General features: G+C 37.7%; 1 protein-coding gene across 4 annotated transcripts in view; it reads left to right on the top strand.

Moving 5' to 3' along the window:
* The window catches only part of NRK (Nik related kinase), a 142,984-nt gene that overhangs the window by 77,032 nt on the left and 49,553 nt on the right, over positions 1-16,399 (top strand). For all 4 annotated transcript variants that reach the window (XM_070066759.1, XM_008272834.4, XM_017349989.3 and 1 more), the window contains exons 6-10: positions 2,489-2,599; positions 4,072-4,162; positions 6,952-7,082; positions 9,293-9,347; positions 16,035-16,113. In XM_070066759.1, the coding sequence (XP_069922860.1) occupies positions 2,489-2,599; positions 4,072-4,162; positions 6,952-7,082; positions 9,293-9,347; positions 16,035-16,113 (467 nt within the window). The remainder of the gene's footprint in view (positions 1-2,488; positions 2,600-4,071; positions 4,163-6,951; positions 7,083-9,292; positions 9,348-16,034; positions 16,114-16,399) is intronic.

Here is a 16,399-nt window from a genome sequence, read left to right as displayed (position 1 = left end):
CCATTGGTTCACCCCCAAAATGGCCTCCAGGAGCCAGGCGCTTCCTCCTGGTCTCCCATGCAGGTGCAGGGCCCAAGCACTTGGGCCATCTTCCACTGCACTCCCTGGCCACAGCAGAGAGCTGGACTGGAATAGGAGCAACCGGGACAGAATCCGGCGCCCCAACCAGGACTAGAACCCGGCGTGCCAGTATCGCAGGCGGAGGATTAGCCTAGTGAGCCACGGCGCCGACCAAGAATTTCCATTATCTAATAAGTTCACAGATAATACTGATGTTGCTGATCTGAGTACCACACATTGAGAGTCACCAAATTTAGAGGTCTTCAACTTAACCCCATATTCCCTTAAATGTCTAGCAAACATGAATCCTCTATTCTCTGACAATTCCAGTTGAGGTTCTATTAAATATTGCTGCATAACATTAATGCTTTTTTTTCATATATTTTTACATAACAAGTGTTTTCCTCTTGATAATATCACAAACTATGAGAAGTATTGCAGCCTCCTTATTGGATATATATAACTAACATTCAGTACATTGTTATTCAAAATATATTCATTGGAAAACCATCTATTTGCTAGGTACTCTACTAGATAGATTCTAGGGCTGCAAAGGTAAGCTAACTAGACCTGCCCTTAGCCCATTGGAGTTTACTGTCTATTTGCAAACACCAACATCAAGCAAATAATCAGAAATGAATGTGTGATTTGTCAGAGATAAATAACATGTTTGTACGTGGGTGAATAACAAAGGAACTGACATTAAGTTGGAAAATGAGAAGCTCTTCCTTGAGGAAGTAAAAGCTGAAAGCATTGAGGCATTTAGCACAGACATCATTTATGGAAATAAGTGGTTTTTTTTTTCCACAGGATGATCCAGAGATTCTTTTTTTTTTCTCATTTTTTTTAACTTTTATTTAATGAATATAAATTTCCAAAGTACAGCTTATGGATTACAATGGCTTCCCCCTCCCCCCCCCCATAACTTCCCTCCCACCCGCAACCCTCCCCTCTCCCGCTCCCTCTCCCATTCTTATGTAAATCAGAGAATCAAATAGGAAGTGACTGAATAGCTCAATAACTACTATTTATAAAGTGTATGTTGTAGGACCTGTGCTTATACAACTAGGAAAATGATTGCGAATGCCTCACATTCCTTTTATACGTGGGCTCTTTAGAGTCTCGTAATATTGTTAGGATCTTCCAAGGTCCATTCAAGTTGAGTTGTTTTAATTAAGATTTTTCATTGTTCAAAATGAGCTCCCTTTCTTCCATTACAACAGTGTACATGTTGTGCTCATTTACTGTAGTAAACTCTTAGTTCTACACAGGAAAATCCAACTGCTGTGATTTATTTCTGTATTGTTGGTTTTGTTTGCTGTCTCATACCTTCTTTTTCATGAGAATGTCCTTGAATGTAAGATGTGTAATGACCTCAGTGGTGAACCACAGTAAAGTAGAGGAGTAGTGTTCTGAAAAGTAGAACTTAATATTCTAAAAAGAAATTAAGGTAGACTTTTTTGAATATCATTATTTTGAATTTATCCTTTTGCTTCCACTGATTCATGGGAACAACTAACTTGTCTACAGTTTTATAATGCTATGTTTTGCCCTTTTGATAAAGCAGTTTTGACATTGACAGTAATACATAAACCTGCACTTAAAGAAAAGCTTGCTCTGTTGATTATAATGGTTATATTCTCTTTCACATTGTTCTGTCCTCTAGTTAGCTAATATTATCTGGAGAGAAATTTACTAGTTTGGCACTCAATTCATTGGTGGAAAAAGTAAATTTTCTGAGAAATCATGTTTGTAATACAATAAAATCTGAATGAAATGCTGTCAAAGATGTTGGGTTTCAAATAAGCTTTCCTTAGCAGTAATCACATTTGGAAGAAATTATTCTACAGAAATGCAATTGACAGATTCCTCCTTGGAATTGTTGTTTGACAGTATCTTGGGAAAAATAATCTAGGATGTGAAAATAGAAACAGAGCAACAAAAATCAACCCTTAGTCTTAAGATTGAAATGCAAATGATTCTGAGACTCTCTGTATCCCGTTTCTCTACCTCCAGACTGCTCCCTCAACTGTCCTTTCCTTTCCATGCCAGTCATCGTTCAGCTTTGTCCCCTGGCCAAACTTCTTTATAAGGGCATGTGTTCACTGGGTTTTTCATAAACCGAATGTTCTTCCTTCCAAGTATGTCCAAATACTACCTATCTTAGGGCTTAGCTCAAATCCCACCTCCTGGTTTAATATCCCTGGTATGGTAGCTAGCTTCCCTTCCTGTACAAATCTTTGAGTTTTATCCAACTTTTTCTAATTCCTCTAGGCTCTGGAGTCTTCTACCAGACAACTGAGCCAGTCTTTGCAATGCCTTAGTCTCCGAAGAATACTTATAAATATGAGCCACTTGGACTAAAACTCTTCATATATTTTCAGAGAATGACTCTCTAACTCTTGATACTTTGTTGAATTCCCTGCAGATGGTGATGGAGTTATGTGCAGCAGGCTCAGTCACTGACGTAGTGAGGATGACCAGAAATCAGAGTTTAAAAGAAGACTGGATTGCTTATATCTGCCGAGAAATCCTTCAGGTGAGTCTTCATAGAGTCATTCTCCCCTGGTCTTGAGAGCCAGGAAATAATATATACAATGTACTTTAGACCTGCTCATATCTGATGATTCATGAGCTCCAAATGTACTATCTGTGTGAAGAAACCTAAAATGGCCAAAAAGCTTTGGAGGAAGTAGATGGTCAGGGGATGTCTTTAAATTTTAAGGTAGATGGCAAGATGAGTGTCCAGGTCACCCCAAATCATGGTCTTTAATGACTGTCAGATTTGGACCACTGTGTTAAATGGATCGTGGAAATGACCACTTGGATTATTGGTTATGTTATTATATTTAAAGTTCTGTTTTAAAAAGCTTGGTACTATCATCATGACTTAAGGTGAATCAGGAGAAGTAAATATTCCCCAGAAAGGCCCAAACCTTATGTATCCTTGCATACCAATATGTTCTGTGAACACTGCTCTATTTTTCCTTATTTCTAACACCCAATCAGGAGAGAGCGACTGCCTTCTTGATTTATAAAACTGAGAATTTTCTTTATGCTTTAAGTGCTTAGGATCATGCAAGAAAGATACTAAAAGAACTGAGCAGCAGCACTCGTACTGGGACAGATGCCCTTCTTCCCATGTAGTTGTATTCACTTATAGTCATGGTACAATTGGTTAAGAGTCCATGCTTTGGACTGAATTTAAATTCTGGTTCACTGTGTTATTAGCAGTGTAACTTTGAATCAGTTACTTAATTTCTCCAAGTCTCACTTTCCTCATCTGATACAGGATGGTATTTATACCTTCCTCAAAGATTTGCTTTGAGGATTTAATAATTTACTTCACATAAACCATATAGCACAGTATCTGGGAAAGAACAAGAACTCACTAAATGTTAGCCTTGTAAATTGCTACTTCTATGATTAATCCCCAGTTAGTGTCTGGAGCAATCTCATTGCAGCCTAATACTGCATACCATGTCATGGTGTAGCCAGGTCACGGGTTAGTTTTAGTGGTGAATAGGCTGAAGCCAGCAAGGGAAGCCAACACAAATTGCAAAAGCTTTAAAATGAGTTTCCATATTCCTCCAAATTCTCAGCCTACAAGGCTGACTAGAAAATATTTTGGACTAAACAAATGGTTGGATGAGGAATAGAGCAAAACGGTGGCTGAGCTATGATATTTAAGATGTCCAGGATTTTACTCTTATGGTTAGTTGGAAATATGGAAGCAAGAAAGGAAGGTAAAGTGGCCCAATGTATACAAACATTACTTTTTGGTGTTCCTTTTCTTTCATGGGTGTCCTGATTTATTTTCCTTTCCTTATAGCCAAAAGTAGTATTTCTGGGAAATGGTTGTAGTAATTCCAGCCTAAAGAAAGTATTTTGTCTGAAAAAGAAAATCTGGACCATTTCTTTTACCAAAGGCTTTTCCAAAAATACTAAGAAGAGTACCAGAAAAAAGAAAAACACCTATACTGATGTGGCTTTTTTGTTTTGTATATACAGGGTCTAGCTCACCTTCATGCACACCGAGTAATCCACCGGGACATCAAGGGTCAGAATGTACTCCTGACTCATACAGCTGAAGTAAAACTCGGTAAGTGTTTTCCCACGATGTTTGAGGTGAGGTACAAAACATCTACATGAGATAATTGTGCTATCACGTCCCTGCGAAAATCCTCCACGTAGTTGAGCTAGGGCTTCCCGGTTTACAAAACCAGCCAAAATTTAAAAAGTTGTTTGGGCGGAGAGGGAGGACAAAAAAAAGAGAATGCACTGAATTGATTCTTTGAAAGCGTAGAGATAAAATAACTTTTAACTTTTAATGGGTGGTTTACTTTATGAGCATTGTTTTATCCCCTATTACAGATAGCTCTTAAATTTATCTCAGTAATTAAACTGAGTATTTTTCATGCAGAAGTTTCTTTGTCATGGACAGGAGTAAAGAGCAAAGAAAATTTTTTCAAGTTGCAGAGCCTTATTTCCCCCAAAATCTCAAAGAACTTTTAAATTACTTAGGTACAAATCATTCCTATGGAATTTTCCATCAAACATTTGAACAAATGGTGTTGATTGGAAATGATGCCTCAATTGTCTAAATCAAATTCAGAATTAAAAACCAAAAGACCAGAAAGTCCCCAGCTTTCTAATCCAGTATTCACAGTGGCCTAACTTATTTCAAAATAGCCGCATATTGTTTTACAGGCACACATGGTTGAATGTATCACATAATTTAACATTAAAATACACACATCAATGGTTAGTTTTTAAATAATGCCATATAAATAATGTCAGTACTATGCAATGACAGATAACGTCATCGATATAGGACATAAATCATCTATATTATTTTTAACTATATCAGCTCTTCCTAACATGTCTTTTTAATCTGACTGAGATAGTTCCTATCTTCTAGCTAAGCATATAGAATGAGAATAGAGATTTTGTTCATTCGTTGACAACATTTTTCATGAAACATTTGTAAAAGAGGCATGAGGTAATAGTTGCTTTGGAAATAAGTCAAAGTTTCAAGAAAGTATATTACCCTTTAGTGTCTAAATGATACAAAGGTAGAAGCACAATTTTAAGAGACTGTATTAAAATACACGAGGGACATGTAGATTCCACATTTTAAATGTGCAGGATAGATGATCTTCCATAGGACTAAACTCTGTTAACAGAGTGACATTGCCATATACTTGGGTCAAGTTGACCTTCCTGGCCATTTGCAACACACCAAAGAGAAATGTACACAAAGCCCATGTTGTAAAACTAATGTACTTTACTCTAGAAGAGAGAACTTTTAGTGCTGGAATCAAATTTAATCAAGCAGTTTTATCTATAATCCTTACAAAATTAGTTTTAGATTTCTTATGCATACAAGAGTACTTCAAAATTTAGTCGAAAAGAAAATTAAAAGGTTAGCTTATTTTGGTGCAAAAAATGAAATGTGTGCATATAAGAGGCCTTCATAAATACATGGAAAATAGTTATTATGAAAAAACTATGCATGGATTTCCAAGTTTTTACAGCAAAACAAACCTATCTTTTAATCAGTTTTCCACAGACTTTTTGAGAGATCCTCATATCTTAAGCAACATATTATAAGGAGACGGCTGTAGAGGCAAACTGCAAAGTGCCAAAAAAAAAAAAAGTGACAGAAAGGAAAGAGACAGGATAATGATTACATTGCATTTTAAGTTGATGACCTATCTTCATATTCCAGTCCCTAAAGTAATAAAAGAAAAGGTTAAATTCTACCACTTTTGAGGCTTCATCTCTATCTTTTATCTCACTTTGAGCATTCTGTTTTCTTAATTTTTTTTTTCCTTTTTGTTTATTTGCTACTCTGTCTTCCATTCTTTTCTTTCATTTTCTTCCCTGGATATATGCCATATATCAGATGAGAGCATTTATAGATATTTCTTGGCACTTAAATTTGGCCCTCAGGGATAGTGAGAATGCTGAGCTCTGATGTAAACTATTTCTAATAAAAAAAATCTATATTATGAGCCTGCAACACACTGTGGTGTTCTTTACAATATTATAGACAATTTTGCAGTTGTTTGTATTATATCTTTTATTGAAGATGCCTTTAACTATTACTTTTTCTTTTTCCTTTTCTTCTCCTAAATTCTTCAAGCTGCTTTTCAGTCAATTTGGTTTGCCATCCTCTAGATTCCTGGAAACCATTCTAAATTAGAAAATCTCCTTCATTTTTCATCCTTGTCTTATGCTTCTGGAATCAATAATCCTAGTCTACTTTAGCCTCTTTTTTCCCTACTGTTTCTGAGGATACCATATTAAATATTTTGTTATAATGTATCCCACAGATGAAGACTGAACTTTTATAGTCTAAGTTAAGGTATAGATTCTGCAGTAAACATTTACATCTCATTCAGAGGATCTGTGCAAGAAGTTAAACTAAATTCTAGCAGGAAACATATTTTTCTTAGTCAATGCAGTAGGACTTTCTTATGTCATGAGTGAGCTTCCTAATCAACTGCTGATAGGTTTTAGATTTCTTAGATGTCGCTTATAATGCTGTTCTTCTTCCTGCTTGGTGGCAGGCCCAGACACTACATATGTTATCGCTTGAGAGGTTCAGGGCGTACCAATAGAACTTTATTTTTAATATTCATGGTAAACATTCAGCCAAACCTACTGTAGATTTATAATAGCACTGCAGAGTCTCATTCCAACATAAATAGCAGCAAAAGCTTATTTCCCAGTATTCCTGGAGTAGACTTCAGTGTAAAGTTTGCTGGGCTGGAATGAAAATCTGTTATCCATTGTGGCTTTTGTATTGGCTTTCCAAGTTAAAGCAATAACTTATTGAGCTTTCTGTTGCTGATGAATTATTTTGACATATGCTGAATTTTGCAGTGGATTTTGGAGTGAGTGCCCAGGTAAGCAGAACTAATGGAAGGAGAAATAGCTTCATTGGGACACCATACTGGATGGCACCTGAGGTGATTAACTGTGACGAGGACCCGAGACGCTCCTATGATTACCGAGTGAGTGTGAGAATTCATAGAGTGGGGACAACATTTTGGAAGGGATTTTGATTATCATTGATTTTGAGTAATAAAAATAATAAAATGCATGGATCCACCTTCCACATTAAACTCAAATATGAAATACTATCCTGTATTCTTATATGTGGTTAGATTGTGTGCATAAAAATAATACATTCTAAGAATGTAGACAAAGTAGACCATTGGGAGTTACTGGGATTTGAGGTAGAATATCTAGTTCTTGTTCCTGGTAACTCCATGGTTAAACTATTATGTTACGTGGCTTTATATTGAAATTTAGCTTTCAGGGTCAGAGGGCTTTGTAAATTTAAAAATGAACAAATGTAAAGCCAATTATTAATCCCTGCAGTAACTTAGCTCCAAAGAGAAAAATAATAATAATTTGATTACTTGGGGAAATGTAGACAATCCTTGGCATGGTTCACCTCCAAACCACAGAAAACCAGTGGGATAGACAAATTAAGTAACAATTCGTGCTATTTATTAAAATTTCCACTGAAACAGCAATTTGGACAATATACATCTATGTACACATTTCAAAAAGCTGATGTGGGAAGAAAACTCTCCATTTACTATAGACTGGAAAAACCTCACTCAGTCTCCACATCATAAGTCATCCAAACAATTCATTGTGGTCTCCCAGTGTGGAACTTAAGACTTAATACTTGAAGTTGATTAATTTAAGTCTCATCTCTTCCTTAAATGCCCTCTGCTTGATCTGCAAAATAATCATTCACTGGGCGCCTGTTATATGTTCAGTGCTATATCAGATATATCAGAAACTATGGAGACTATGCAAGTGTGAGTTCTTCAAGTGGCTTATTGTAAAAACAATACTTTACAACCATATAAAGCATATAGCAGTCTTCCATGGGCTTTCACTTGTATTCCATTTTTTAAATTTTTTTGTCCTGTGAGGCTGAAAGAAAATTTCACAACAACTGAAGCTAACAGAACTATAACCCTACTTTCTAAAATGCAATCAATTTGTTTAGAAGTCATTCAGTCATACAGTGTGTCTCTAGTCCTGTGCCCCTTCCACAGAGTATACTTAATTGATGTTATGTATTTTTTAAAGATTTATTTATTTATTTGAAAGTCAGAGTTACACAGAGAAGGAGAGGCGGGGTGGGGGGAGTCTTCCATCTGCTGGTTCACTCTCCAATTGGCCACAACAGCTGAAACTGCACCATTCTGAAGCCAGGAGCTGGGAGCTTCTTTGGGTCTCCCATGCAGGTCCAGAGTCCCAAGGACTTCTTCCACTGCTTTCCCAGGCCATAGCAGAGAGCTGGATCGGAAGTGGAGCCAGGTTTCGAACCGGCGCCTTTAAGGGATGCTGACACTGCAGGTGGCAGCTTTACTCACTACATCACAGCGCTATCCTCTGATGTTATGTATTTACATGTAAATATGTGCATATATGATACACATATACATGTATATACACAGAGGAGTCCATTGAGGTGGATACTATTATTATCACCATTTTATAGAATGACATTAAAATACACCAAGTTAAATCTTTTGCCCGAGATCACATAGCTTGTGTGTCTATGTAGTTGGACTTTCTTACGGCAATTTTGGCATTTCACTTAAGCAACACTCTCAGTGTATTCAAGATGAACTTTGTCTAAACTGGACTCCACCTCAACCTGCTGTAGAGTAAGAAATATTGGCTGGTTAAAAGCTCAGATGTCTCCCTATAACTTCATTATAGGACACTCAGAAGGGGCCAGTATTGTGGTGCAGTGAGTTGGTCTGCAGTTTGTGACACATCCCATATGGGTGCTGGTTCGTGTCCCAACCACTCCATTTCCAATCCAATTCCCTGCTAATGTACCTGGGAAAGCAGCAGAGGATGGCTCCAGTGCTTGGCACCCTGCAACCATGTGGGAGGCTCAGATGGAATCTAGGCTCCTAGCTTCAGCCTGGTTCATGGCGGCCATTTGGGGAGTGAATCAGTGGTTGAAAGATCGCTCTCCCTCTCTCTGCCTCTGTCACTGCAACTCTGACTCTGCAACTCTGATTTTCAAAATAAAATAAATAAAAAATCTTTTTAAAAAGAATATCCAAAAATTGCCACTGACATTGGCACCCTCATCCCCAGCCAAAGATTGTTTTGAGGTTCTAAATACCACCGGTTTCCAATTTTTGAGTGACTTTTTTTTTTGTCCTCCTTTCCTTTGCAGAGTGATGTGTGGTCTGTGGGAATCACTGCAATTGAAATGGCTGAAGGGGCTCCTCGTGAGTAAAAATACGTAATATTTTCTAAAGTTTAAGGATGTACGCTATACAAATATGTTTTTCTGGAAGAATTTGAGATCACTACTTGTACCAGTCAGTTTCTTCTGGTCACACAGGCGTCCCACTATGTGTCAAGCTATGAGTGATGGCCTTTTCAGTGATGACCAAATGAATTTGTTAGTGTGGACAGATTGGGGTATATAAAACAGCCTATGCTTTTCTTTTTATACTCTCTTATTTTAGGCTGACTGTTGTTTCAATTTAGTCTCAGTAGTGTTTGGTCCTGACAGTCCTGAGCAACTGAAGTCCAAAGACATTATAGTCTCAATTGACTAGTGGAATATATATGTTCCAGAACATTTACAGTCACACATTGCTGCTGCTTCAGGCTGTGATCGTTGAGAAAATACTCCAGTAGTTCACTGAAGTAGAGCCGGACACAGCAATGTTGGGAGCTAAGTTGGGTTTCCTCAGGAGTCAATCCAGTTCCCCTTTGATATCTTTGCTCCTTTCAGTCACCCCAGTGCCCTTCACAATTTCCTCTGGTGTCTCCCACTCATTATGATTTAAATGGCCTGTCAGCATCCTATTCTCTCAAGACATTGATAGGGAAGTGAGAATGGAATATGAACTTGGGCATAACTGATAACTGCCTAATGTCGGACTCCACAGCATGGCATATTTATTGTCCTCAACATCTAAATCCAATGTATCTATGATAATACATTCACAGTAGTATTGCATAAGTGAAAGAAATAACTTGGAGTATGTGTTTTGGGGGGTGGGAGCGAGATTGCTTTGTTCCCTCCCAAACAGATTGCATATGTTCCCTTGTTCCTGTATGCTCCACCTTCACAATGTTCACCCACCAAGCTTTATAAGCTTGAACTATCTTAGCACTGGATTTCAAAGCTAAAGGGAGGAATTTTAAGGAGTACAAATAGTGGTGACTTAATTGTTGAGAATTTCTCATGTTCTGTGGGTATCAAAGCAAAGTTTGATAAAGCTAAGGTGGTTGTGGAGATCTGATTGGTGCTGGCTCTTTTCTAGTGCTCCTAAACTACAGGTACCCAAGTTGAGTGAATATAAATTGAATGATTAAAAAGATTCAAATGTAAAGCTTTACATATGCCACATATATAAAGTGGAAATGATACAGAATATAGTCTCCTGACTATATGTGTTTGGGAAACATTTAAATTATGTTAGACTATGCAGAAGCTTCTCCCCACCTCCTCCTCTTCCTTCTTTCTGAATTTTACTCTTTCTTCCTCTTTCTCTCTCTCTCCCCCCCTTTCTCTTTCTTCCCACACTCCTTTTCTCCTTGAATTCACAATATGGTAGCTCATATTAGTATTGATGTACAAATTTAGTTAGGATGCATTACTGAATCAAGTACTATCTTTTTTCCCATTGTTTTTGAGTGTGCCTCACCAAAAAAAAATCACCTTTCTGTGCTTTTTTAGGTTTGTGCTTCTTGGTTCACCTTTTTTTGTTGCTTTACTGTGTGTATTACAAGAAAAAATAGGATGATGAACAAACTCGCAGAGTAGTGCAGGGGAGTCTTGCACAGGGTTTGTAAAAAGCAAGCTGCTTGGAAAAGAAAAGTGAGCACCAGGATTTTCTGAACTCACAAGGAGAGAAAATAGGGCCCCCCTGTCTGGAGAACTAATTGGAATGGCACAAGTTTGGGCTTGAGAAATGTAGATAGCTACCCTACTAAAACATTTCTCTTTCAGCAGCTTCCATTATTTCCTGGAGTATGAACTTTACATGGAAATGAGTGGCATGAAATAAACTGCAGAAATTCTCCAAGTTATGATAATTCTCATCTCAGAGGGGATGGTTTCCCAAAGTGGCAGTTATCCGATAGTGACCTCCGAAATTCAGATAGTAAAATTCTCTTCCTTTGATCTTTCTTTGGTAAATCTCTCATGGAATTTTTTATTTTTAAGATTTATTTATTTATTTGAAAAGCAGAGTTATAGAGAGGCAGAGGCAGAGAGAGAGATCTTCCATTTGCTGTTTCACTCCCCAGATGGCCTCAATGGCTGGAGCTGCACTGATCTGAAGCCAGGATCCAGGATCTTCTTCCAGGTCTCCCATGTGGGTGCAGGGGCCCAAGGACTTGGGCCACCTTCCACTGCTTTCCCAGGCCACGGCAGAGAGCTGGATCGAAAGTGGAGCAGCCGGGACTAGAACGGGTGCCCATGTGGGATGCCAGCACTGCAGGCAGTGGCTTCGCTTGCTATACCACAGCACCAGCCCCTTTCTTTCACAATTTCAATGTGGAATTCAAACCAAAAGATCTTTAAACCAAGACCAGAATACTAGTAGTCAATAAAACAACAGAATCTCATAGGCTGGTTACTGTTGAATAAATGAGATTCCTAACATCTCTGTTTTTTTTTTTTTTTAAGGTTTATTTATTTGAGAGGTAGAGTTACAGACAGTGAGAGGGAGAGACAGAGAAAGGTCTTCCATCTGCTGGTTCACTCCCCAAATGGCCACAATGGCCAGAGCTAAGCTTATCCAAAGCCAGGAGCCAGGAGCTCCTTCCGGGTCTCCCACGTGGGTACAGGGGCCCAAGTGCTTGGGCCATCTTCTACTGCTTTCACAGGCCATAGCAGAGAGCTGGAATGGAAGAGGAGCAGCCAGGATTAGAACAAGCGCTTGTATGGGATTCTGACACCACAGGCAGAGACTTAGCTTACTATGCCATAGTGCTGTCCCTAACTTCTCTATTCTTAATACCTAAGTGAAACTTTGCTTGGAAGAGAAGCAGGATAAGGTCAACAATTTTCTCTGACTTCCCCTTCCTTGCAGTCTGCACAAGCCAACTTAGTCTGTACTCTATCTTTCCCCATTTTGACATACTCCCTGATATTGGATAAATTATTTTTAATATTGTCAGTGATCCTCACTTAATAGTTCCGCTTCCATTCCTTGCAGCATCCCTCTCTCACACACCATGCCAATCTTTATCTTGGTGCTTTATGATTCAAATTCACCTTTGTCCCATCAAGAGGCCTATTTCTTCAGTATTCAGAAGATTCCTTCAGATCTCAACATGTATTGGGAATAAACCACATTAGTTCATCAGGTTCTGCCTAAGCCTAGCTTAATATGTGCCCAGCCTCTTAAGGGATATGTATTTTAAAGGTTTTCTATTTTGATATATTGGGCCTGTAATAGTTAACATTTAGACAGTGTTATGAGATATGGGCTGGAGAGGACACTTACCAACATTCCTAAAATTGGACTAGTTATGAAACCATCCACAGCTGCTGTTGACATAGATCTTGTATCCACCCTGTGTTCCATTCCTTTATGGAATGTTCTTATTCCTTAATGAAACTTACCTAATTGACCTCTAAAGTTGTCAATAAAGTGAATGACAAGTGTTTTTTTTTTATTTTTTTTATTTTATCTTTTATTTAATGAATATAAATTTCCAAAGTACGACTCATGGGTTACAATGGCTTTCCCCCCCATACCGTCCCTCCCACCCACAACCCTCCCCTTTCCCACTCCCTCTCCCCTTCCATTCACATCAAGATTCATTTTCGATTCTCTTTATATACACTGTTTCATATTGTACAATCTCACAATATGTTTAAAGGACACAAATTGGTAAATTACTAGGCATAGTAAAGGAATAAAAAAAATCCAATGTGATCCTTATTGTTTGAGCTTATAGCTAATTCTGCCCTCAGTTATAAGCCCTCACCTTGTATTAATTCATATTGTGTGTAATTGAGAACAAAGCTTGACCTTTGAACAGTTGCCTTTTTATCACCCCAATAAAATCATCCTGGAGATTCTTTTATCTTTTTGTTTGTAGGGCAGTTTGGAATTGTAGGTCTCCTGATGATGTATTGTGGGGAAAGGATGTCTCTATGAAGAGTCATTAATATCAAACTGTGTTCCCATAAAAGTCACACTTGTAGTGTTTAACAAAGTTCATGCTGTGGATCTCGATTGGAGATTTTTGGCACTGCCAATTTTCTTTCATCAAAACATAACAGGAAATAAGTGACATGAGGCACATAATTGTTAATTATTTTAATATACTGTTATTGACACATAGTAATTGTACATGTTTGTGGGGTACAGTATGGCATTTCAATATATGTAATCAATATGTAATAATCATTCAGAACAGGGTAACTAGCCTATTTATCACCTCAGATGTGTATAATTTCTTTGTATTTGGAGCATTCAAATTCTTGCTTGTTCTTTTGAAATATTCCATTAATTGCTCTCAACCATGGTTATCCTACTGTGCTATAGAAGAGCCAACTGCACTCCTGTGTCCATTAGCCACCCTCTCTCCCTCATACCCTTCCAAGGCTCTGGTAACCACTGTTCTGTTCCCTACTTCTTTAAGATCAACTTTAGATTATACTTACCAGAGTATTACAAAAGTTCATGGAAAAATGGAATTAAAAATGAGTTTACTTTGGTGCAAAAAATCTTTGAAATGTATACATCATTTTTTCATAATATGCATTTTCATGAACTTATTGAAGACCCCATGTATTCCTGGGTTTCAAAGGGTTTTGCACCAAAATAAACCTATCTTGTAATTCCATTTGTCCACAAACATATTGATGTACCCTAGAATAAGTGAGATATGTGGCATTTGTCTTTCTGTGATGTAGCCCTCCAGTACAATGCATGTAACTATCTTCTTCTTTTTTGAGATTTTTCTATTTGAAAGGCTGAATGACAGAGAAAGGGAGAGACCATAGAGAGAAGAGAGAGTGATCTTCCATATGCAGTTCATTCCCCCAAATGGTCACAATGGCCAGGGTTGTACCACTATGAAGTCAGGAGCCTGAAACTCCATCCAGGTCTCCCACATGGGTACAGTGGCCCAAGTACTTGGACCATTTTCTTTCTTTCTTTTTTTGTAAAGATTCATTTACTTTATTTGAAAGTCAGAGTTACAGAGAGAGGCAAAGGGAGAGAGAGAGAAGTCTTCCATCTGCTAGTTCACTCCCCAAATGGCCACAATGTCCAGGGCTTGCGCCAGGCTAAAGCCAGAAGCCAGGATTTCTTCTGGGTCTCCCATATGGGTTCAGGGGCCAAAGCACTTGGGCCATCTTCTGCTTACCAGGCACATTTGCAGGGAGCTGTATTGGATTTGGAGCAGCCAAGATTTGAACTGGCACCCATATGGAATGCCAGTGCTTGCAGGCTGTGGCTTTACCTACTAGCCCAGGACCATTTTCCACTGCTTTCCCAAGTACATCGAAAGCAGAGCAGGCAGTACTCAACCTGATGTTCTGATATGGGATGCTGGCATTGCAGGTAGTGGCATAACATGCTGTGCCACAGCACCAGCCTCAGGATCTCATTCTTTTTTATGGGTGAATACTGTTTCACTATATATATAAAGCACTTTTTCTTTATCAAGTCATCCACAGTGGACACCTACATTGATTCCATGCCTTGGCTTTTATGCATTAAACATATAGGTATGGATGTTAAGATACATATTTTAGTAACTAATATGCAGAGTACAAAAAAAACTAATGCATATGAGCAAAATTGACATTTTGAGATTTGATCATTGTTTATATCCCTGTCTATACTCCTGAGGAATAGTGGTTTCTCTACTTAATACTTGTTGAATTCTTTATTTAGTGAATGCTTAAGCTTATGATTATAAAGTAAATTGAAAGTATGTCATTGTAACAATTAAAAGAAAAATAAGAAAGGAGTTGGAGGGAAGGTGAGAGTGAGGGAGGGAGGGAAAATAGGATGGGAAGTATCAGTATGCTCTTAAAACTTGTATATATGAAATATATGAAATTTGTTCCTTTTATATTAATTATAAAAATTAAGGAAAAAAACTTAGAGAAAAACCTAGAGTTCTCAAACCAGTGAGACAGTTCAAATAGCAATATTAGAATAACTTCTTTGAATGCTTGTGTTTATGAAAAACATAGTGAATGCCCAGTAATTTGTCACAGATTTGAACAGTAAATATTTTAAGCACCTACTACATGTCAGACACTTTGACTTGTAGTTTACTGATTCTCACAGCAAGTTTTGGAAGGTGTTCTTGCTGTATTTCCTGTTTTTCAGAAGTAGAAACTGGGACACATAAAGGTTAAGTAAGTTGCTAAAGATCACAAAGGCAAAGCCAGTATTTGTATCCAAATGATATTATTCTAGAAGGCATGTTCTTCACAGTTTGTTATACTCAAACTGCCTCTTTTTCTAGGACTCTCAGCTCCCAAAATATATTCTTCTCAGCTTTCTAGACTACTCAACCAAGCTTCTTTATGTATTATTGTGTTTAGCTACTAATTTGATTGACTGAATTCTATAATTACATATTCTTGTCTATACTTGTACAGAAACACCAATCAGTGTTTGTCTCCAGTTTTTGTTAACTTTTCCAGATAAAATCATCAACCACAATTTCAAAAACAATGTAGTCTAATTTATTATTGATTTGTTACACACAGTGTTGATGAAACTTTAGAATCATATAAGACAATGTTTGTGTATAAAATGAGCCTTTCCTTTAAGTACATTATTTTGTACCTATCCTCCCCTAATGTGTGTAAAATAGGATATGTAAAAGAACACTGAGAATCCCCTCTGGATCATGGAGAGTGCTCTGCAGATACCCTTCTCATTCTTTCTAAAATTCTCTATTTCCCTTCACAGCTCTGTGTAACCTTCAGCCCTTGGAAGCTCTTTTTGTCATTTTGCGGGAATCTGCACCTACAGTCAAATCCAGTGGATGGTAAAGATGAATGTCTTGATCTCCTAAATACACTGACTTGACATTTTGTGTAGCAAAGAGGTTTTAATTCATTTTATCAGTTTTGCTTCACCATCTTTATTGGACAGTGTTTCCTAAAATCCAGCATTTTAACAGGGAAATCTAACTGACCAATTTTCATTAAGAACTAGTTAGCTAGCTACAAGTAAGTAAGATCATTCATAGTCAATTAGGACAATATTACTGTCCTGCCACTAAAAGGCAGATTCAGTTTTTTCCCCAGTAACATTGTGAATTGCCCATCATT

The sequence above is a fragment of the Oryctolagus cuniculus genome, chromosome X (genome assembly GCF_964237555.1).
Source record: "Oryctolagus cuniculus chromosome X, mOryCun1.1, whole genome shotgun sequence".
Classification (NCBI taxonomy): domain Eukaryota; kingdom Metazoa; phylum Chordata; class Mammalia; order Lagomorpha; family Leporidae; genus Oryctolagus; species Oryctolagus cuniculus.
This window is presented reverse-complemented; position numbering and strand designations above follow the sequence as displayed.